Source organism: Dipodomys merriami, unplaced genomic scaffold, assembly GCF_024711535.1.
Source record: "Dipodomys merriami isolate MVZ:Mamm:240054 unplaced genomic scaffold, mDipMer1.0.p SCAF_4, whole genome shotgun sequence".
Classification (NCBI taxonomy): Eukaryota; Metazoa; Chordata; class Mammalia; order Rodentia; family Heteromyidae; genus Dipodomys; species Dipodomys merriami.
This window is the reverse complement of record NW_027205603.1, coordinates 16,140,613-16,164,328: the sequence shown is the minus strand read 5'-3', so window position 1 is coordinate 16,164,328 and position 23,716 is coordinate 16,140,613. Positions and strand designations below refer to the sequence as shown.

General features: G+C 39.6%; 1 protein-coding gene across 12 annotated transcripts in view; it reads left to right on the top strand.

Annotated features, from left to right (window-relative positions):
* Positions 1-23,716, top strand: part of Zmynd11 (zinc finger MYND-type containing 11) — a 96,848-nt gene that overhangs the window by 14,501 nt on the left and 58,631 nt on the right. For 9 of the 12 annotated variants that reach the window (XM_069990598.1, XM_069990596.1, XM_069990597.1 and 6 more), the window contains exon 2: positions 10,702-10,836. In XM_069990598.1, the coding sequence (XP_069846699.1) occupies positions 10,721-10,836 (116 nt within the window). In that variant the 5' untranslated portion in view covers positions 10,702-10,720. Of the gene's footprint in view, positions 1-10,701; positions 10,837-16,784; positions 16,901-17,898; positions 17,944-17,981; positions 18,083-23,716 lie in introns of those variants that run through there. The other 3 variants (XM_069990602.1, XM_069990601.1, XM_069990603.1) reach the window with 3 other exon arrangements.

Genomic DNA, 23,716 nt, shown 5'->3' with positions numbered 1-23,716 from the left:
AAGGGTGAGACACTAGAGAGCTGCCTGGAGATCCTGTACATGCACTTTAACTGTATGGATAATAGGCAGCCATGTGGCTTTTTCTTTAGGTTCTTTCAAATATCAACATCGGAAAATCTCTTATCTGATGCCATTTAATTTTTCAGAAAGATATTTGCATTCTTCGGTCTCTCATCTGAGCCTGAGTTCAGGCATCTGAGCTTTGGTAGTACAAAGGGACTGCCAACTCTTCATGTTATGTAGTTTTCTACTTCGTGCCTTGGCAACCCTCCCAACCAGCTGCAGGATGAATTGCCCTCATTGCTGTCTGTGGAAGGCTGCTGCTTCCTCTGAGCCTGGAGTCCAGCATTGTCTGATCTCCGTGCACCCTCCTCCTCTTCCAGTTTTTACTCACGCACCCAGCCACTCTCCTTTCTGCACCTCACACATGCTGAGCTCTGTCTCTGTGAAGCCTTTGAGCCAGACTTTGTGGCACCTTTTTCCATCATTCAGATAGGACCTCTAATCCACAGTGCTTCAAAACCTAAAACATTTTGACTGGTGATAGGACAATGTCACATGAAGAAAGTTCTGTTCTGGACCTCATGTCAGTTAAAACCAATACGCCGAACAGTTATGTAAACACACTTCTAGGCTATGAAGTATATACATAAATTTGATGTTTAGACTTCGGTTTCATCTGCTAGATATCTCATGATATATATATATATATATATATATATATATATATATATATATATATATATATATATCTGTATGTATATATCCCCGAATCTGAAAAACATCTGAAGAACTAGCCCTCAGTTTTTAGATGAAGGTACTCCACTTGTATATCATCATCTCCTTAACTTTTTTCTAACAGGCAGACTCAGTTTCTCTATGCCAGGATTACAAGCAGCTGCAACAGTTTAAAACATTGACTCTTCTTCACATTATACATTCATCATAGGTGGACCTCGCTTCACCCTCATTATGGGATGAAGGCTGACTGCAGCCACCATCATTAGCACTAGTGTGGCAAATCACAATGAGATTTTTAATCTTCCTCTGGGAAAGTGGTATGAATCTTTTTTTTAAAATGCAAATCCTGGGACTTAAACTCTGGGCTTTGGTACCATCTTTGAGCTTTTTGGCCAAGGCTAATGATTTATCACTTGATCCACAGCTCTGCTTCTAGCTTCTTGGTGGTTAATTGGAAATAAGAGTCTCAGAGACTTTCCTCCATGGCTGGCTTCAAACCACGATCCTCAGATCTCAGCCTCCTGAATATTTTTTATAGGCGTGAGCCACTGGCACCCACCTTTGAATCACTTACTTCCCATTCATTGCATCTCAGTGCAGGGGGCAAGTGCAGCGCTATGGATAGGAGGTAGTAGAAACACTTGCTGGCTGTCATTAATGACTCCCATGCAACTGTGAGCACCCAGGCCAAGCTGCTTCCTGCGCCCCCAGGCAAGTGACTTGTGACAGCGATGTCAGGCCCATTCAGCTGGGGAAGAACTTGATTGCCACATGTAAAAGGAAATGAAGTTGGACCCCCTATCCCACTTTGTGTACAAAAACTCACAGTGGGCCACTGACCTACATAGAAAAGCCACAGTGATTTAAAAAAAGTCTTGGGGGGAAAAAATAGAGCTTCACGACTTCAGTTGTGATGGATTCAGCAAAACTCCAAAGTTATCAAAAAATAATCCAACTGAAAACTGGGTGAAGGTTGTACACCAACGTCACCCAGGAAATCCAAGAAATGATCCTCAATACCACTAGATGTTAGGAACATTAAAGTAGAAACCGCACTATTTTGTACCTCTCCAAATGCCCAGGATTTTAAAATGAGAAATAAAAGGTGAAAAATAATGGAAGATAGTGATGTGGGAAAGTGGAATGCTTGCACTCTGAGCTGTGATTGTAGAGTGATACAGCTGCTGTGGGGGAGTTTGCTGACTCACTGAAAGGTTCAAGTTGGAATTACTGTGTAATCTAGCAGTTGCACTTCTGGGTATATACCAATGGAATTGAAAGCAGCCACTTACCCCAGGCCAGTGTTTATGATAGCCCCGAATCAGGAACCCGCAGCCACTTATCCATAATAACAAAAAAGTGTGATACATATCTTCAGAAGTATTACTCAACTATAAATACAACCGAAGAGGATTTGTTAACACGAGCTACATACAGTATGGAGGAAACTTGAAAACGTGATGCTCAAGGAAATAAACCAGACACAGAAGGCCAAATTTCGTGTGAGTCCACTCATGAAATAATCTTGAATAGGCAAATTCATCAAATAGAAAGAAGACTTGAGGATACTAGAGGCTGGGAGGAGGGAAACTTAGGAAATCATTGTTTAATGCTGGTGGGATTTGGGATGATGCAGCAGTTACGAACAGGATAATGTGATACTCACAAAACACCACATGTAGTTCACGTCACTGAGCTGTATAATCAGGTAAGTTGGCAAAACAGACTATTCTATGCTGAAAACAGCCGAGTTGCACATTTCATATTTGTGAATTGCATGGTATGTGTTTGTAGCTTAGAAAATCTGCCTTCAAAACAACGTTTACATTTCCCCATCCATCATTTAATTTCACAGCATATTCCTTCAAATCTAAAATCTGTTTTATAAGTTGTTATTGTTTGATTCCCCCAGAACTGATATTGGAGCCATCTTGCTTATTTTGAGGTATTAACAGGGAAAAAGCTTAATCTGACTTTGTACTTTAGAGTTGGAGACTTGGGGATGTAATTAGGATTAGATAATGTCATAAGGCATTATCTGTGATGAGTACTGGTGGCTCTAGAAGAGGAAGAGAGCATGTGCAGGCTGCCTGGCTCTCCTTGGGATGCCCTTTACTGTCTTTATCCAGGGACTCTGCTGCCTTGGAACAATGTCTCCTTGGAACCAAGTAGATAGAAATTTCATTATAACTTATCTAGTCTAGAGTGATGTGTTGTTAGCAACAAAAATAGACCAAAATCCTTGAAGAACAAGAGACGAGCATATGTTAAAAAGCCCGATAAAGTTTACTCTGACCAGTTTTACTGTCCAGAGCCTTGTTGAGTATGTTGCCTGCTTCCTGCTTTTCATCTAATGCACTTTACTCACAAGAACCTAGTAGAAACTCTACATTTGGGACTCCTGTTCTTCCAGTTCTCCAGTCCTGAGCTTGCTGGACATGTGGGGCAGATTGCCATCTGATTGTTTCGGAGGTTGTTGGAGATTATTGAGATGCAACCCCCTGAAGACTTCATAAACAGCCATTTTTTTTTTATAGAATAGCTTTATAACTGTAGTTTTTATGTAGAGCTTGTGTATGCAAGTTTTAATAAGGAAAATTGCAAGGCAGTAACAGAAGGCCCAAAAAGCACAATAATTCTGATCCATAAAAATTTATGAGTGAATTACAATTTTGTTGACAAGAGAAATCTTCTAGTAAATTATTCTGGTTGCTGTTTGCCCATTTGGAAAACTGTTCTATCATCTCAATTAATATCATATTGAGGAAGAAATTCCACTACTCTAGTAGGCATGCAAAGGACTTGTGAGTCACTTTTCTGTCGATAAGAACAAAATGAAACTGGGTGCTAGTGGTTTAAGCCTGTAATTCTAGCTACTCAGGAGGCTGAGATCTAAGGATTAAGGTTCAAAGCCAGCCCAGGCAGGAAAGTGTGAGATTGTCAAATTAATCACAGAAAAAGCTGGAATTGGCACTGTGGCTCAAGTGGCAGAGTGCTAGCTTTGAGCAAAAGAAGCTCAGGGACAGCACCTAGGCCCAAAGTTCAAACCCCAGGACCAGGGGGAAAACAAAAGTAATATGCTAAAAAACAGAAAGAACTCTTGTTAGATCTCTCAGGGAAGTGAGGCTTCATCGACAAACGGAAGAGACAACAGGTAGACACAAAAAAATACCGATGGAGAAGAACTGAAACACACAAACAGAAGGCAGTGGAGGAGAAAGCTGAGCTGTCATTGATGTGTGCTGGAGGCCACATGTGGACCATTATGAGGTCTACAAAAGGAGCAGGGATTCAGAGGTAGAGAGCTTCTCCACATGGTTCCGAGTTTTATTTCCAGCTGCTCAGCCAGGATCTCACAGTAGGTATCAAGAAAACCCCTTTGTGCTTTTGGAGCATTGGGTATGTATGTGGAAAGCAGGGAAGAACCATTTTCAAATACTCCAGAGCATTCTGTTGATTTCAGAAGAAGCAATTTGAGGTTCCATCAGCTTCTGAGCCTCCTCACTCTGTATTTTATGGAGCCTGATCTGCATGGGGGAAAGGAGATAGCCACCCCTAGCCATCCTGTCATACAAGGGAGGGAAATGGAATAAAAAAAGGTCCTCGGTGTGTCATATTCAAGTGTTAGAAAATTAAAGAAGAAAATCTCGAAAGAAGCCAGAGGGGGGAAAGCACTTAGTATGGAGGAGCAGAATATAAAGTCAATATACAAAAATTAATTACTTTCTTACATGCAAGCATGAACAAGTGTAATTTAAGATAAAACATTACCATTTACATTAGCATAACATATGAGAAAGAATACCAAATTCTGATAATGGTTACAAAAGAATTCAACAAATAAGATGATATTCGTGGATGGGATGACACAATATTGCCATGATGTCAGCTCTTACCATTTCGATGTGCAAATTTCATGCAGATCTATTCAGAACGTTTTGCATGGGTATAAGCAAACTGACCATAACATTGGCATGAAGAAGAGAAAGACTTAGAATAGCCAAGATGTAATAATGAAGAACAAAGGCAGAAGATGCGCAACCTCCTGGGGAGCTTCAGTCATCACTATATACCACTATGGCCACGGTGAAGGAGCAGAGCAATGAGTGGGATGGAGCAGAAGGCCCAGACGACCAAGAGGTGTGGCAGCATTGTGGTGCACATGTGACCTTTTCAAGAAATAACGCTGGGACAACTGCAAATTTGCAATCTTAAAAAACAACAACAACTGAGCGTGGCTCATAGATCTCAATGTAAAATGCAGAACCATTAAGCTCTTGGAAATAAACATCAGGAACAGGCTTTGATGACCCTGGGTTTGGTGATGGCTTTTAGGGCTCAACACCAAACACATGCCCAGTAAAAGGACAGAAATGGTAAATTGGAATTCATTAACCTTTTGCTCCGTGAACAACAAGGTCTAGAGAATGAGAATAATAAGGCATGGCATGGGAGAGGATCTTTCCGAGATGCATCTGATAAAGGACTTTTAACCAAACTATGCAAAGGATACCTAAAACTGAACCATAAGAAAAGTCAGTTAAAAATGGGCAAAACTGAAATTGCAGAGCTTCTGCATGGCAAAGAACATAGCTAGCAAGATCAATAGCCCACAGATTAGGAGACGATCTTCACTAGCCATACAACGGACAAGGTTGTCCTATCTAAAATATACCTGGAACTCAAAAAATTAAATCCCTCAACAACAAATCCTCAAAGAAACAACTGCCCAATAAATAAGTGGGCTAAAGACTTAAAGAGAAACTTCTCTGAAGAGGAAAGAAGGATGGCCAATAGACACATGAAGAAATGCTCAACCTCCCTAGCCATAAAAGAAATGCAAATCAAAACAACATTGAGATACTACCTCACCCCAGTTAGAATGGCTATAATCAAGAACTCTAATAACAACAGATGCTGGAGGGATGTGGACAGAAGGGAACCCTACTGCATTGTTGGTGGGAGTGTAAACTTGTTCAACCACTTTGGAAAGTAGTATGGAGGTTCCTTAAAGGACTCCACATAGAGCTCCCCTATGACTCAGCAATCCCACTTTTGGGCATTTACCCAAATGATCACAAACAAGACCACACTAAAGCTACCAGCACAACTATGTTTATTGCAGCATTATTTACTGTAGCTAAGATATGGGATCAACCCAGATGCCCCTCAGTAGATGAATGGATCAAGAAAATGTGGTCTATATACACAATGGAATTCTATGCCTCCATCAGAAAGAATGACATTGCCCCATTTGTTAGGAAATGGAAAAACTTGGAAAAAATTATATTAAGTGAAGTAAGCCAGGCCCAAAGAAACATAGGTCCCATGGTTTCCCTTATTTGCAATAATTAGTATATGTCTGAGACAAGCAGAAAAGGTCAGATAAGATGATGTTAAGTAAAATGAACCCCAAGATAAGGACACAAATGTTTTTTTATATCTTGCGATTGTTTCTAACATATTTATAAGATGATTTCTTTGTATGATTGCTTTGTATGTTCCTCCTCCATGGTATAACCCCTGTTTTCACCGTATTTGATGTTGGTATAATTTGTGGAGGGGAAGGGAAAAAACAAATTGCTTAAATAGGGATACAGGTGGATCCATTGCAACAATGAGATGTACAAGACATTATGTCGAAAAATGAACTTTACAACTTTGGTGTGGGGGGGTGAGAAGGGAAGGGGAAACAAAGGAGGAGGCAACAATGCTTGATAAGAAATGTACTCATTACCTTGCTCTTGTGATTGTAACTCCTCTGTACTATATTTTCACAATAAAAAAAATGGGCAAAACTATGTCTACTGAAGTAGAAATGGAGATGACAAATGAAAACCTGTTCGACATGTGTGATGAGAGAATTGAAATCACAGTATCAGGAGCCCACTCTGAGTACATGCCTCTTGCCAGACTCAAATCCAGCACCAAATGCTAGAAAAGACGAGGAGCAGCAGGACGCTCGTTTGTGGTTGATGGAAATGCAGACTGGTGGGGTCATTTTGGAAGATGGCCTATCCATTCTGTCAAGCATGCTCTTCAGTATTTATCTCAAGTGGCCTGAAAAGACAATGTGCATACCCAAACTTCTGTATGCAGCTCTGTTTATTGTTGCTAAAATTTTTATGCAACGAAGGTGGCCTTCAGGAGGCAAGTGGATCAATAAACTGTTAAGTCCAGCCAACAGAATATTACTTAGTGTTAATAAAGAAGCTATCAAAGCCCATGAAAAGACTTGGAGGCAGGTCAGGTGCATATTGCAAAGGGAAAGTCAATATAAAAAAGCTGTGTGGTTCCAATTACATGTCATTCTGGGAAAGGCAGAACAGTGGAGACAGCAAAAGGATGAGCAGTCACCTCAGTCGATGGGGGCTGAGCATAGGTGGCGCACGGATGATTTTGAAGGCAGTGAAATTATGCTGTGTGCCTACTTGTCATTTTACACGCATGAGACCCATAGAATGTTTAATGCTCTGAAGGAAAGCCGTGGGCCTGGGATTGTCACTGAGGTTTCATTGGTTCTGACAAGTTTCCATTGCCCTGGGACATGTTGCTAGTGGCGGAGCTTGTGTCTGTGTGAGGTCTGCAGGATAGGAGGGCTCTGTGTTTTATGCTTAATGTGGCCAGGTGTGGTGACACTCACCCAAAAAACCCAGTACCCAGGAGACCGAGGCAGGAGCAAGCCCTACAGTAATTAGTATATTAATAATAAAAATTCCAGCTGGATTACAAAGTCCGTATTTAAAAATAAATTATAAAAAACTCGAGAAAATACAAAATGATTTTTTTCTGATCTGAGTGAAAATACTTAAAAGGAACTATAAAGATGTCTAGATGTTAGTGTCATTTAATGTGTTAAGTGGTAAAAGGCAAAGATTAAAGCACTTTATGAGTAACATTAATACATCAAGATGTTTATATAGGTACACACCCTTTTATTTAAGTTTATACACACAACCAGAAAGAGGTTTAGAAATTTCTCGTAAATGTAAAAGGATGTGTGTTGTTGTGACAGAGTTCAAGTCAGGGGAATGGGAAGAGGGAAACTTTGCTTGCTCCCTGTGCGGGAAATGGGAGCTGTATACTCCAAGCGGCGCTTGCTATCTGTAGCAAATACACGTGACCATGTCCTCTAACAGCTCTAAATCCTTACAAAACAGTGATATGGACTTTTGTGGAAAGTTTCATGCTTATCTAGATTACAATGAAATGTACACTAAACCAATAGGATTCAAAGAGGCAGGCATCAGTGGTTACACCTGTGATCCTAACTACCCAAGAGGTGGAAATGGGGGAGGATTACAGTTCAAGGACAGCCTGTGAAAAAGAAATTTGTGAAATCCTATCTCAACCAAAAAAACTGTTGGTGTGTACCTGCCACCCCAGATATGGAGGGAAGTGTAAAATGGGAAGACCCTATCAGAAAACCAGAGCCAGAAGACCTGAAGGCTTGGCTCAAGTGATCTAGTGGCCACCTTGCAAGTGCAAGGTCCCAAGTTCAAACTCAGTACTGCAAAAAGGATTTTTTAAAAAAGGATTCATTTAAAGTTTTTATATGATATTGGTGCAAATCTAATATGCACCATAATAAAAAGTACCAGCAGAAAAAATCAAAATATGCTGATACAGTGCCCACTCCTGTGTTCTCCATCTGTTTTCCTGTTCTTCACATTAGATCAAAACAGTTTATAGATCCACCCTCCCTCTTCTCTCCCCCACCACACCAATCAAGCAACACATTAATTTTGCTTATTTAAAAATTTCTCTAACTTTCTCCTGTTTGTGCGTAGGTGGTATGATAGGAAACAGGAGCCCCTGTATAAACTTAAGAACTACGGTTACCTGGGTATCTAGGGACAGGAAATATCAGTATCACCTGGAGCCTTATTGAAGTTACTTGGAATTGTTAAAAGTTTTCGCTGATATATTTTAAACTACTGGCTGCTTGAGAACCACTAAGGAGCTAGTTATGGAGCGTTGGATATATCCTTCCAATGCACTGGAACAGAGAAAGGTTGAAGATGGTTAATGATTTCTACAGATCTTATCTTTTCTTTTTGCTGTCTCAGTTTTTGATAAAACATAAGTGAAGCCCTACTCTGGGGTTACTTATATAATATGTAATTTATGTAACTTACTAATTTCATATAGAAGTTTTATTTTGTTCGAAAGTATGCTAAGCACCTTGAAAAACATTAAATGTTTATAATAAATGAGATGACCATAGTTGAATTCAGGGTTTCATTTGAGGAATTTCTGTAAAAGTAAATGAGATGTTTTAGGTGAATTAGGGACTTTGTTTGAGGAGTTTATAATTAATCACACAAAGGGCAGGTTTGAAAAAAAAAATGCATAAACTCCCATTAGCACCCGAAAGACAATTGAGTTTGATTTAGATTCCAGGAGCAAAGTTGCTCAGGGAAGATTTCACCTGAGTGAGCTCCAGAAAGCACTGGGAACACAGTAAAGGGGCAGATAGAGTGTGTCAGGGAGATATCCCTTCCCTTAAGCAAAGGCCTGAGGTGTAGGCATGCTTAGGAATGGTAAGTAATACACTTCACTAGCAATATAAATATGTTCTGGTAAGAATGGGTTGAAAGTTTGACCTTGTCAATGATGGCCTTGAATCATCAGTGTCTGTAGTTAACATCTAAGATTGTTTTCTAAGATTTTCCTGTGTATTGATTAATAGCCAATTGCTATTCATTTCTTGTGTCTAGCACATTATTAATGATATTTAGTAGATGAGAGAAGGCTTTTCTGTCTGTATCTGTACCTCAAGAGCTTAGAAAAGTGGCTGGTATATAACAGGTATAAGTGAAATCTAGGGATGAATGCATTTGTCTTCCTAAGAAAGGAGAATCTTAAGTGGTTGTAGTGTAAAGAGATCTTGTTTTATTAGGTGGACTTCATTTTGAAACTTACAAAATGCTACAAACTTCATAATTTACCTGGTTGCCTTTCTCTGTGTGTGTACATGCACGTGCATGCACATGTGGTGTTATATTTGGGCTTTTGTTAAACCGGTATCCCTCCTTTCTGGTACTTGCTATTTAGTATAAGGCTTGCTATTTAGTATGCTTAATATTATTTTGGACTGTTAGCTTTGCTGTCATTCTTTACATAACTGTGAAAAATAAGTTTATATGCCATTTTTTGAAAGAATAGTTTACAAGTTGAATTGTATGTTGCCTATAACCTTGTATTATTCCTAGTGTTTGGTCTAATAATTGCAATATGCATCCTTAATTTACCATTGTCCCACTTGTATTAACACCACCTCTCACAAAATATAAGAAATTTACTGTAATATAATTCTGTCATATTTTACTTCTGCATTTGTTATTAGCCTATTGGCCTGTCAATTATTTTTTTTGTTTTGTTTTAATTAATTTATGTTGTTGGTCCTGGGGCTTGAACTCAGGATCTAGGCACTATCCCTGAGCTCTTTTGCTCAAGACCAGCACTCTTCCACTTTGAGCCACAGCTCTGCTTTGAGTTTTCTGATGGTTAATTGGAGATAAAACTCTCACAGACTTTCCTGCCCATGATCCTCAGATCTCATTCTCCTGAGTAGCTAGGATTACATGAGTGAGCCACCAGAGCCCAGCTTCCTTTGTTCTGACCAATTATCTTTTAAATGATTTTAGAAAAGTAACATTTTTAAAGTTTAAGAATTAAGCATTAAGTTTAGGATATCATTGGGTTTTAGAATGTAATCGTCTATGAAATGATGAAGTGAATGGTAATTTCTATGAAATAAAAACATGGTGGTGTGTGGATGTGGACCTGGGAATCGGCTGTGCTACATACTTACTATCCTTAGTCAGGGGCCACTGAATGTGTCCTGCATTAGTACTTACCATCTGTAGTCAGGGGTGCTGAACATATGGCTTGTGTTGATCATTCATTTTGTAATCCATTTATATTTTTACCTTATGTTTTTGTATATCACTACAGCTAAAGAAGTAAACAGGTCATGGCACGTTTAACAAAAAGACGACAGGCGGATACAAAAGCTATCCAGCATCTTTGGGCAGCCATTGAGATTATAAGGAATCAGAAGCAAATTGCCAACATTGACCGTATTACAAAGTAAGTAAATCTAAGCAAACATTTCCCCACAAACTTTCATATAGGACTTTGCCTTATCAGCTGTGCCATTCGACACATTACAGGGGACTGAAGTCCCTTTCTGCCTTGTAGAAGTACCCAGGTGTTAGCTAAACCAAAAAATGTACAGCTTGTATATAGCTTATATATCAAGTTTAGATGAATAAAACGTGTATGTTCTACTTGTACTAGGTTTTAGTTATACATGTTTTATAACACTCGGAAACTTTGTCTTTTTTGAAGAAAAGGTATTTAGTTAATCACTTAGGCTTGTGCTATGTGGTGAAGCTGTCTAAAAGCAGTCAACAGTGTTGTATTCATACAGGATGCTCTTGACGTGTAGAGTCAACAATAGCCCACTAACAGAATTTTTAGTGAGGTCATTCTTAATTTTAGAAATTATGTGTCATGAATAGTTTTCAAAAATGAAGTGTGTTCTTCCTGGTTTCTAATGCTAGACCAAGATTTGGTATAGAAAATCAGAACTAAGCTACTGATAAATATTGATGCAGGGGTCTTCAATTATTAGTTTGATTTTGCTTCACGCTATCTGTATCATTAAAAGTATAAAATTAAGTGTATATATTGTAAATGTTTAGATGATCTGGGTGTGGAGGTGGTAATTTAATTTAGATAGAAGTATGCTTACCCTTTCCCAGGTTCTTTGGATAGTGTATATAAAAGTGGAAAGCAGAGAATTATGAAACCTCACTTACATAACAGTGTTTTGGGGCTTTATTAGTAAGTAACCAAATTAAGTTCCATGTATTTTTTCTCTTCCCTGGCTTTGGCTGTGTGAGGAAGGAGTTGGCAGGAGGCAGGGTGGGTGAGGTGACATTCTGCCCTGGTCCCTGAGGACAGCTCCGGCTCCTGTAGGCTAGTAGACCAGAGGAAACAATACAGCACTATGTGGAAAGTAACAATAAAGGAAATAGTTTGCTTCCGTAATTATGTTTTAAAATAAAGCAAGTGATGTGGGGCTTGGTAACTCCGTGCAGAATAAATTCTAGAAGGTAATGTTGACATGAAAAATGTAGAGGACTAGCTCCTTAGTAGTGGTAAGAATGTAGCAGGCCTTTGGTTTGATCCCCAGTAATAAAGGAATAAAAAAAATTGCACAGAATAAAGGATTAAGTATTTTCTTATGGTTGAGATTTTTTAACAACATATTTTTAAAAATATACAGACACAGGAGAATATTAATGTGGCAATACCATAGTGATCTTTGGTTAATTTTTAAGTTAAAGTCAGTCATTGATGTTCGATGTTTTGTTTTCTGAGACTTCTTTCTAATCTGTGGACTCTTTCTGTAGTAGCGTTAGGCTGTTCTCTAAGATGCTATCAGAATCTCCAGTATGAAAGTGGCAGTTACCTTGTGACACCCTGTGTGCCTCCCTAGTTATGGGAGTTATGGGTCTGTTGGAGCATCATCACACTTGTGTGTGTAAACACGCTTGGACATGTGAACTAGAGATGCAGAGATTACGAACCTCTCCTTCTGTAATTCATTTTCTTATACAGGATTGCTTGTGTCTTCTCATGTTCTGTTAGGTCTCATTGCTTTGTCTTCTTTCTTTAATAATAGCCACGGCACAGCTTCCTTCGTCTTAAGTCCACTGTTCTTGAATTAAACCAGAATACGTTCATTGACATACCAAATGATATAGTTTCATTAGTCGTATTGGAAGATGGTAGGAAGAGAGGAAGGCAGAGGGGGAAGGAAGAATGGAAGGAGAGAGACAGAGGGACTGGTAGAGAAGGAGAAAGGTACATATACATAAATGGACAGAAAACAAAGCCAACAAAACAAACCAGTTAAGTGTTCAAGAGTGCTTTCCAGCCTTACTTCTGCTCATCTATATTCCTTTCCTCTGTGGCTCCCAGTAGAGTATTCTATACTTCCTTTATAGCATGAACCTCATTGTACCCTGCTGGACCAGCACCTGCAGGAGGAACTGTCCAGGGAATTTCCTACCAGCACCTTTGCTCCTTGGCTATGCCCTCCCCTTGCGTGTCACCCTTGTCTAAGGTCAGGTAGGAAATGGCTCTCATCTGTTAATACAAATCACAGCTTTTGCTCTACAGCCTAGAGGTTCTTCTCTGCACTCTCCAAAGGTAAATATTTTGAACACTTGAGATTTATTTCCCATCCGTTTATTTTGGTTACTTGTTCAGGTCTGAACATAGAGGTATCTTTTAAACTTTAAACACATCTTAAGTCACCACCAACTTTAGTAGAGTTAGACAAGAATGCATATGTAATTGTTTTGTCCTTTATTTTGGTTCTATTATTTTTTAAAAAAGATAAAGGCTAGTTTCAGGTATCTGTTACATTCTTTGAGGTAACTGACTCTTTAACCTGGTACATCCTCAACTGGCTAATTATTTCTGTGTCATAGTTTCTTCTAGCTCTGCTTTTAGTTAAAAAAAAAATCTCCAGCTTTCCCATCCATCTTTGTTGTTTTTTCTCTGGGAGCTAGTGAAGAAACCAGGTCATTCGTTCTGTGTCTTCCCTGGGTCTGGCTTCTGCAAATCACATGGCTATGGTCTGGTTTGGCCTGTGGCTCAGTCCTCCATGTTTCATGGGGCTCGGTAGCTGCATCTGGAAGCTGGATGAGGGCTGGATGGTTTTGTAGATGGTGCCGTGTGCTGTCAGGGAACACTCACTGTTGAGTGTTTCTTATTCTGTAACTGTTTCTTATTCTTGTAGCTGTTGATCTAGTAATTCATGGAAGCTTGAAAATGGTAATAATTGGTTTTGTCTTTGATTTTTGTACTGGAATATGTTTGCAAGGTAATGCTCTGCTACTTGTATACCCATGCACAATTCATATAGTATTCCTTGCTTTATCCAGATAGCACCTTCTGTTGATAACTGGGTAATTTTTAAAGTGTCATTTAGAGTTCATGCACTTAAAATCATTTACTGTATTTCAGCTCATATCTGATGTATTGCTTGTGTTATTGCTTTATTCTGTATACAAACTATTATTCTGGCATCTCTTAGTATTCTGGGTTTTATTTTCTGCCTTTTTTGTGTATCATTTTCTATTGAGTTCTTTTCATCTCCTTTTTATTTCTCCCTTTAAAAAAATTTAACATTGCCCTTCTTTACAGTTTGTTAATCTATGGCATCATCTGCTGTGTGGGTTCATTCTTATGTACTTCATTTCTGTTTTGTTTTTGTTTTTTTAGTACGAGGATGGAATCTAGGACTTGATTTCTGAAGGACTATCTTTATTTACTTTAAATGTTTACCTCATTTCTGAGATTTTTCTCTAATTCTAATCCACATCTTCCACATCTTTTATCATTGTCTTCTGTTTCCTCCTGTGTTGAACTAGTAGGTGTCTGCCTTTCTGTCTCTCTCTGTCTCTGTCTGTCTGTCTGTCTGTCTGTCTGTCTGTCTGTCTGTCTGTCTGTCTGTCTGTCTGTCTCTCTTTTCTTTGCATACCTTGTTGTGTGTATGCTGCTCTGCTTCTCCAGCCACAGCGGTCATGGTGATGTGAGATCAGTTTTCTTGAACTAGTATTGGGGAAACAGTTGTTATTTTTTATGCCATTCTTATAAATTTCCAAAAATATGTTCACATGTTTTCTGAGATTTCCTGGGGAAAAGGGGTTTCTCTCCCTATTTTTTCTGTAACTGCCCTTTCTCATTCTGAAAGTTTTATAACGATTGCATAGTGTTGCAGTCTTCTTCCTAGCGTGTTGCTACAACATGGGTCTTTGTCCTGGAATGGAGCTTTGTCTGTGTGATTTTTGAGCATTCACAAGCACTTTGTCCCCTGGCTATTGTAAGGCTATCCTGTGTATCTTTGGAGTCTTGGGGGTCATCTGCCCCTGAGCTTGTCCCCCCCTGCCTTCCAGCGAGGCTCTGCTGGCCGTCCTCAGGCCTGGGGTGCTCTGGCTTCCACACTTAGCGCTGTCCTCACCTGCTCACAGGACTCCTGTCGTTTGGTTTAGCTGTATGTGTTGTGCAAGGGTGCTCTGCTTTGTTTTTGAGGTTTAACCGTATAACCTTCTTTGCATCTTCCTAGTTCACAATAATCTTGTGATTTTTCTTAAAACAGAACAACGGTTGCTAAAGATGCTGGATGGTTTCTAAGGTACAAACACAGAGCTAAAAACAGTTTTTGAAAAGTATCCCCTCAGTAGATACAAGAAGCATGATTATTTTTCATTTTGGGTACACTCCTGGACATGTCAGGATCTACAGGAACTCTTTCCTGCTGCTCGGATCCTTCCTGTGACAGCGAGTGTGGTACAGGTTTAGAAAGGCCTCTGTAAGAAGCTGTATAGCCATATAAAGTAATTAAGCCCCGGATCCTCATAATTAGTTAGTCCCGTAGGGTAATATTAATTATGATGATGATGATAATAGTTCCTGTAGCAAAGTAGAACAGTTTGTCTATGTCTTAAGTTTGTTCACCTCATGTTTTTTGGGGGTATGGGAGGTGTGGGTTGTGCCATGGATCAAACGCAGGGTCTTGAGTGTGCTAGGCCGGCGTTCTACATGGAGCCGGGTATCCCAGGCCACCTGGAGCTGGACATCCCCTTGGGGACCCCAGCACTGGGGATCACAGGCGGGTACCCGCACACCTGGCTCTTGTGCTTAATTACGATGTCATGTAACTTTCAGAGCTCGTTGCAGCAGCCACCCGTGAGGGTTATCAGGAGAGCTCCCAGGAAACTCTCCGAGTTCTTTACCACCTTTTAATCATCTTTTTTTTCTTCTTTAACTGTTAGTATTAGATCTTAGAACGGTATTGCAAGTTAGGGAATTACTACTAAATAGTTCAAACAGCTTAAACATATATCTCAGAGAGACTTCTTTAGCAAGTTGTAAGATAAACTTTTTTTTTAAACAAATTCTGTTATTTTGACTACTTTTGGGGGTTCGGCCTACACTGATGACGCAGCAGTCTCCCATCTTAGCTTGCTGAGTAGTTAAGGTTACAGGTGTGAGCAGCTGTGGTACTGTGGTACTGTCCCTCAGATTTAAAACTCCTATTTATGAATTTAATTTGATACTATAAAATTCCAAGGATGATCTCATTTGGGAACTAAGCAGGTCCAAATAAATTTCACCTGTTAATTAAACCATTTTACATTCTTAAAAATGGAAGGCTGTTTTGTGATGTTTAACCATTATCATGAATTTGAAACAAATGAGTCATTTTATCATAACAACGAATGTACAGTAGTCAGTATAAAGTATTCTGTAAAGATAAGCAGTGGAATAGCTTTTCTTTTCCATTTGATTATCTCCAAATGATGAATTATAGTGGCATGTGTGAGGTCATCAGTTTTTATTTAGACAGATGTCATAATAAAGCTTTGAAATGTTTGGTTAGTGATCATCTGTATTAAGTACTTATACAATCTGTATGCTTAAAGTGTTAGCCCATAGTTTTCTTACTTTAAATCAAGAAACAAAGAATGAAGACTCACATAACAAAATCAGAAACAGAAATGAAGTTTAAACTTTCAGTCCTGATATGATAGAAAGAAACTCACTATCATGGTATTTCTTTAAATACCATCTATATTTTAATATTACAATAAAAATGTTATATCACTCTTTTCTACCTTAATGCAGACATATTATTAGTATCTACTTGGGATGTTTATAGCTTGGTGTTAGGCTCATAATTATTCTAAGTAGTTGTTAGCAATGAGGATTTTATGCTCTTCTCTATAGGCATTATTGGCTAGAGCATTTGGTGGAGGTAAATTCACCTTATACTGATGAGAGGGAGCAATAGAAATAGTTATCTTTGGGCTTCTTTCTTGTTTGGTTTTGTTTTCCTCGGGGTGACTGAACTAAGACTAATATGGCTAGACTAACATTGGATTGGTAGGCTAGTCCCGTTCAACTTAATATTTTAGATTAGGGCATGAATTAATTACATGTATTGCTTACTTTAGGGTCAAATCCCAGTTAGAAAATGTGACCTCTGACCTCTTGTGACATGTTTGGCATTGAAATTTCTGAGTTCTCCTGGAGTTCTTCCTGTTGCTACAGACATACATAAATCCAAACTGTAAGTTCTCTTAATGTGTAGGTTGCCTTTCACGTTGCCACTAGGCATACATTTCTTTATTTACTAATTAGAATTTAACTTTATGAAACCCAATGTATAGGAACTGTTTACTTAAGTGAAATTTTGCTATGTTTCTCTGTCAATTTCTACTCAGAATCACTGCACAGGAGGAGAATAGCCATTGCCTAAGTAATGTTTGCAGAAATACAATTAGTTTTAAAGACTACCAGCCGCTGTTATTACGCTGCTCATAAAATCCCAAGGAAGGAATGAGTCTTCAGAGAGTTGGTGTCTTTTCTCTTCAGTCATATTGATTTGTTCTTATATATCCTGAGGACTGGAAGTATGGCACAGGACTGTTACCATTTCTACTTTAGTTTACGTTGTAGCAACCTGGAAGCTAGTGGACCTGAATAAACATCACCCTCAAGGGGTTTTCTCCAGTGTCAGATTCTTACTGCATGGATCTTGCCCTAAATTTTATTCCTATATTGGACACTCTTATGTGAAGCAATTACATAGACAAGACACAAAGGCGTAAGTAAGCTTCTTTTTCGTGGTGCTGGGATTTAAACTCAGAGCCTTGTGCTTGCTGGGCTGTTACTCTACCACTTGAGCCACACCTCCAGGCTCCCCAGTCTTTTGCTTCTGTTATTTTTCAAAATAACTTTTTTGCAGTTTTTGCTTGGGTTGTCTATGGACCATATGCTCCGGCCTTGGCCTCTCTCACTTAGCAGTGCTACCTTGCCCACCTTGTTTGCTGAAATGGGAGTATCATTAACTTTTTTTCCACCCTTGCCTTGAACCTCAGTCCTCCTGATCTTCCCCCGGCCACGTAGCTTATAAGCATAAGCTGCCACACCACTAAAGAACCACAAGGGAATAAAATGGCAGTGAGAAAATAATGTGAGGCCTATATGAAAGTATGGTTCCGTCCTGGCGATTAGAATGTATTACCTCATACATTCTAGATGTGATGTGAGGAGATGAGTCACAGAGCGTTTGGAAGGTCTTGTGTGTGGAAGCAGCCTTGAACAGATGAGGTAAAGGACTAGGATTTGAAGGGAATGTGGATGGAAAGGCAAAGGCCAGCGTGGGAGGACCTTTGAGGCCAGGGTTGAGATTGTTACTCTGTATGTAAAAGAGAATAGCCATTCTTCTTTAAATATACAGATGGTTAAGGTAAGACATCTCTTTTCCCCTCTTCCGCCATATTGAATAGCCATCTTGAATGTGGCCTGAGCCTCCCTGCCCTTCCCATGTCCAGTCTCTGTTCCTACCAGTGGTGCCAGGCATCATCTGATCAAATTATTTCATTCTTACAAGCCTTTTTCTCTTGTTCATTATTACCTTGCTTAGCTCTTACTGTAACCCTCTAACCCAATAGATTGGTATTATCCTCTGCGTTTTCAAGTCATCCCAGTGCTATTGTATATTAGGATAACTTGGTTGTTTTTTCACTGTTTCTTATGTCCTTGCATCATAGTCAATACCTACAATGTACAACTCTTTACAAACCCAGGACTTCCTGGGTTTGTACAACACACACACACACACACACACACACACACACACACCTACACACACACACACACCTACACACACACACACACACACACACACACACACACACACCTACACACACCTGAATAGCTGAAGAGGGGCTGCGTTGGCCTGCATGCTGTATGCACACAAGCTGCATGTCCTCAGCTTCGTTCACACACACACATCCCGAATAGCTGAAGAGGGGCTGCGTTGGCCTGCATGCTGTATGCACGCGTGCCGGGGGTCCTGCTCCCCCACAGCTGCATGTCCTCAGCTTCGCTCACTTCCGAAATGGTGCTGCTCAGATTAGCGTTGGGGTTTCCGTTCCTGTACTTGTTGGTGAATTTAGGCAGAGCTTACGCGGCTCTCAGGCTTCCTTTTCTGTGGGTGGCTGGCATTTTCTGCCGTTCATTTCATGCTGGGGTTGTCATCTTTTTCTACTGATTTGCAGGAACCATTCTTGTTCCAGACAGCAACACCTTCCTGGCTTTTATGGTCTGTAAATGTGCGTGTTTGCTGAGTCATCATTCAGTCATCTGTTTAACTTTTTCTGTAGTATTCCTTTGGGACAGAAAATTTTAATGTTGATGTGATCAAACTTAATTTCCCTATTGTTTTCAGCTTTTGAATTTTTACTTGAGAATTATTTTTTCTTAAGAAGGCACTTAAGCTGGGCACTGGTGACACATGCCTGTAATCCTAGCTACTCAGGAGGCTGAGATCTGAGGATAGAGGTTCAAAGCTAGCTTGGGCAGGAAAGTCTGTGAGATTCTTACCTCCAGTAAACCACCAGAAAACTGGAATTGGTGCTATGGCTCAAGTCGTAATGTGCTAGCCTTGACCTGAAGAGCTGAGGGACAGTGCCCAGGCCCAGAGTTCAAACCCCACACTGACAAAAAAAAAAAAAAAAGAATATGTCCTAGATTGTCTTTACTAAATTTACCATTTTTTTTTATTGTGAAAATACTGTACAGAGGGGTTACAATTACATGGGCAAGATAATGAGTACATTTCTTATCAAGCATTGTAGCCTCCTCCTTTGTTTCCCCTTCCCATCCCATCTTCCCCTCACCCCCCCAACCCTCCTCCCCACCCCCTACCAAAGTTGTAAAGTTCATTTTCGACATAACGACTTTTACATTTCATTGTTGCAATGGGTCCACCTGTATCCCTATTTAAACAATTTGTTTTTTCCCTTCCCCTCCACAAATTATAACAACATCAAATACAGTGAAAGCAGGGGTTATACTGTGGGGGAGAGACATACAAAGCAACAAAGAAATAATCTTATAAATATGTTAGAAACAATCGCATGAAAGAAAAAAAAAACATTTGAATACATACCTTAGGGTTCATTTCCCTAACATCAACTTATCTGACTTTTTCTGCTTGACTCAGACATATACTAGTGATTGCAAATAAGGGAAACCATGGGCCTGGCTTACTTCACTTAATATAATTTTTTCCAAGTCTTTCCATTTCCTAACAAATGGGGCAATGTCATTCTTTCTGATGGAGGCATAGAATTCAATTGTTTATATAGACTACATTTTCTTGATCCATTCATCTACTGAGGGGCATCTGGGTTGGTTCCATATCTTAGCTATGGTAAATAAGGCTGCAATAAACATAGTCCTGCTGGTAGCACGACTTGCTTGTGAACATCTGGGTAAATGCCCAAAAGTGGGATTGCAGGGTCATAGGGGAGCTCTATGTGGAGTCTTTTGAGGAACCTTCATACTACTTTCCAAAGTGGTTGAACAAGTTTACACTCCCACCAACAATGCAGTAAGGTTCCCTTCTATCCACATCCACTCCAGCATCTATTGTTATTAGAGTTCTTGATTATAGCCATTCTAACTGGGGTGAGGTGGCATCTCAATGTTGTTTTGATTTGCATTTCTTTTATGGCTAGGAAGATTGAGCATTTCTTCATGTGTCTATAGGTCATCCTTCTTTCCTCTTCAGAGAAGTTTCTCTTTAAGTCTTTAGCCCACTTATTTATTGAAGATTTGTTGTCGGGGATTTAATTTTTTGAGTTCCAGGTATATTTTTAGATATGAGACCCTTGTCTGTTGTATGGCTAGTGAAGATCTTCTCCCAATCCATGGGCTTTCTATTGATCTTGCTAGCCTAAATTTACCATTTTCCCTTACCCTGTTAAGTCTTCTGCCCATGTATTTTATGCAATAATCTAAGATCTTGTTTTTTGTTGTTTTTGTTTTTTTTTTTGTCTCTAAGCTGAGTACCTTTTTTGGAATCTAAACCCTTAAATGAAAATCTTATGGGAGAGATCTTGGGAGCCCTAGAGCATTCCTTGTCATCGGATTATTAGCAGTTCCGCATCTTCTGCTCAGCATTGTGTCATCTTTATGAGATAAGGGTCTCTTCTGTCAAAGTGTATTTTCAGGCCCTAAATCTGATGACTGACTCTTTACCACCATCATGTCTTCAGAATCTGCCATTTGCCAAATACTGCATGAATGGAGTGTCTTCATTAGCAACCAGTTTTGTCCTTCCAACAGCAAACTTCCGTTCTTTGTGGAATTAAATGATTGCAGTATCAGCTCTGCTATTAACTGGCTTCCTTTTGTGGAAGAATTCATTTTCCTTCCTTCCCCTGTAAACAATTGCCCCTGTGTCGCCATCATTTCAGTTAAGATATAGGAAGCATTCAGGACTCTGAAACTTTCTTGGTCCTCCTCTGTGGTCAGTGCTCTGTTCCTGCCCCAGCCATTTGCTCCTATGCTACCTGGCGTGGTAACCAGCCTTGTACACTCTATACCTCTGCATGGATGGAATTATGAAGGACAGGCTGAGCTCCCTAATCCAAAAATGTAAAATGTGCTGAGATTTGAAGTGCCGGCAGCATGCAGAATATTTTAGATTTCAGGTATTATCATTAACACTGCTTAATTGGCAAACAGTGAAATATTCCAACATCATTTAGCGTTCCCTAGCATTTTGGATAAGGAATATTCAGTTTATATTTTTTCATAATTAATTTTTCTTGACCAGGATGTTTTGAGTTTCCAGAAGTTTGTTCTTTTTTCGGCTAAGTAATAGTGTTTCATTTGTGTGAATACACCAAATTTAAAAAAAAATCTGGGCTGGGAAGGTGGCTCAGTGGTAGAGGGCTTGCCTTGCATGCGTGAGGCCCTGGGTTCGATTCCTCAGTACTACATAAGCAGAAAAAGCCGGAATTGTACTGTGGCTCAAGTGGTAGAGCACTAGCCTTGAGCTGAAGAGCTGAGGGACAGCACCCAGGCCCAGAGTTCAGGCCCCACAACCAACTCCCCCTTCCCCCACCCAAAAAAATCTGTTCACCTGCTGAGGTATGTTTAAAATAAGTATGTGTAGGTATGTAGGTGTATGTTTGGATAAACACCCAGGAATTGAATTTCTGAGCTGTACAGTATAATGGATATATAATGTCATTGGAAGGGCAAAGATTTATTTGGGGTAATTGTATTATTTTATATTTACCCAACCATCTATGAGAATTTAAAATTTCTAGTAGTTTTTTTCATTTATTCTAATTTTAGTCATTCCAGTAGATTTTAAGAAACCTGTCATTGTGGTATAAATTTTCATTACTTTGATCACTGAAGATATTGTCTTGTAAGAGTTATTGATTATTCATGCCTTTTTTGTAAAGTATTCAGATCCTTTGCCCATTTTTATTGAGTATTATTAGTAAAGCATTATAGAGCTCAATATATTCTGTATGTAATTTCACTGACATGTATGTATATGTATGTATGTATATATACACATGTATAACACATATATATATACTACAAATGTAAAATATAAAGATTCAATATTTATAGAAATGTTGTCTAAAGATTTTGTGGAGTTACTGAGAGGTACTAATCTTCAGGTAGGTCCAGGGAGCTCAGAGCAGAACAAATTAGAGAGAGATCCAAATGTAGCCATGCAATAGTGAAAACTACCACTGGAAGAAAGGCAAGGTGTTAAAAAGACATTGCTCTCAAGCTGGAGTTGTCTTTCAACTCTCAGCTCAGCTCTGACCTGCAGCCCGGGAATCCACATAATAGAAAGGTAGCTTTATGGAGCCTAAAGAGAATATAAATCCCAGACTGAATTATTTATTTCACAGAGCTTGAAGTAAGATTTCTCCTAACACAAATCAAATCTAAGAAAAAAAGACTTTCAGTGGTTTATATCAGGCAAGAAGATTTGGACAGTTCTGATACGTAATTATGGAAAGGATTGATAGGTAGGCCCAGAGTGGCTCACACCTGTCATCCTTGCTACTCAGGAGACTGAGATCTGAGGATCATGGTTCAAAGCCAGCCTGGGCAGAAAAGTCCATGAGACTCTTTATTTCCAGGTAACCACCAAAAAGCCAGAAGCAGAGCTATGAGTCAAGTGGTAGAGTTGCTAGCCTTGAATGAAAAAGCTAAGTAAAATGTTCAAGCCCAGAGTTCAAACCCCAGTATCAGCATAAAAAAGCTGACTATACAAATCACTAACTATACAAAATAAAACTGATGTTAAATTTGTGGCAAGATTAAGCTAAAATCACTGAAACACCACCAACAGATTCTAGAAACAATCCAGACGGTCAGTAGCCGTAGACTGGATGCCCCTGTGTCCTCATCATCGGCTCTGATGCCACCTGAGGATGGCCCTGTTCTACACAGCAGTAGAGATTTAGGAAATGCCCCAAAAGAAAGGATCCAAATTGCAAGGAATATATGCAATTTGGTTCCTTTTCTGTGAAGTTCAAAGCCAAGAAATATGGGACAATGCTTCTTACTATTTCTATTATCTTCAAGTAGTGTACAAGGAGGTTTTTACTTTAACACATTCATCAGTGAGTACTCTGCATTGTCACCCCTCTGTCCCTCTCCTCCACACATCAACCCCTTCCTCTACCTGCCTCATTGCTTCCCAGTTCCATTTTCCTTTTTCTTTTTTCTTTTTTCTTTTTTTTTGGGTCCAGTCGTGGGGCCTGAACTCTGGGCCTGGGCGCTGTCCCTCAGCTCTTCAGCTCAAGGCTTGAGCCACAGCGCCACTTCCGGCTTTTTTCTTTTTGCTTATATGGTGCTGAGGAATCGAACCCAAGGCCTCAGGCTTGCAAGGCAAGCGCTCTACCACTGAGCCACCTTCCCAGCCCCCCCAGTTCCATTTTCACAAATGTACATTGAGTGTTGATTGTATTCATCACCGTCCCTCTCTCCATTTGTCTGCCTCCCCAGTAGAGACATGTTCCAGTTTCTTGATACTCATTTTGAACGTGTT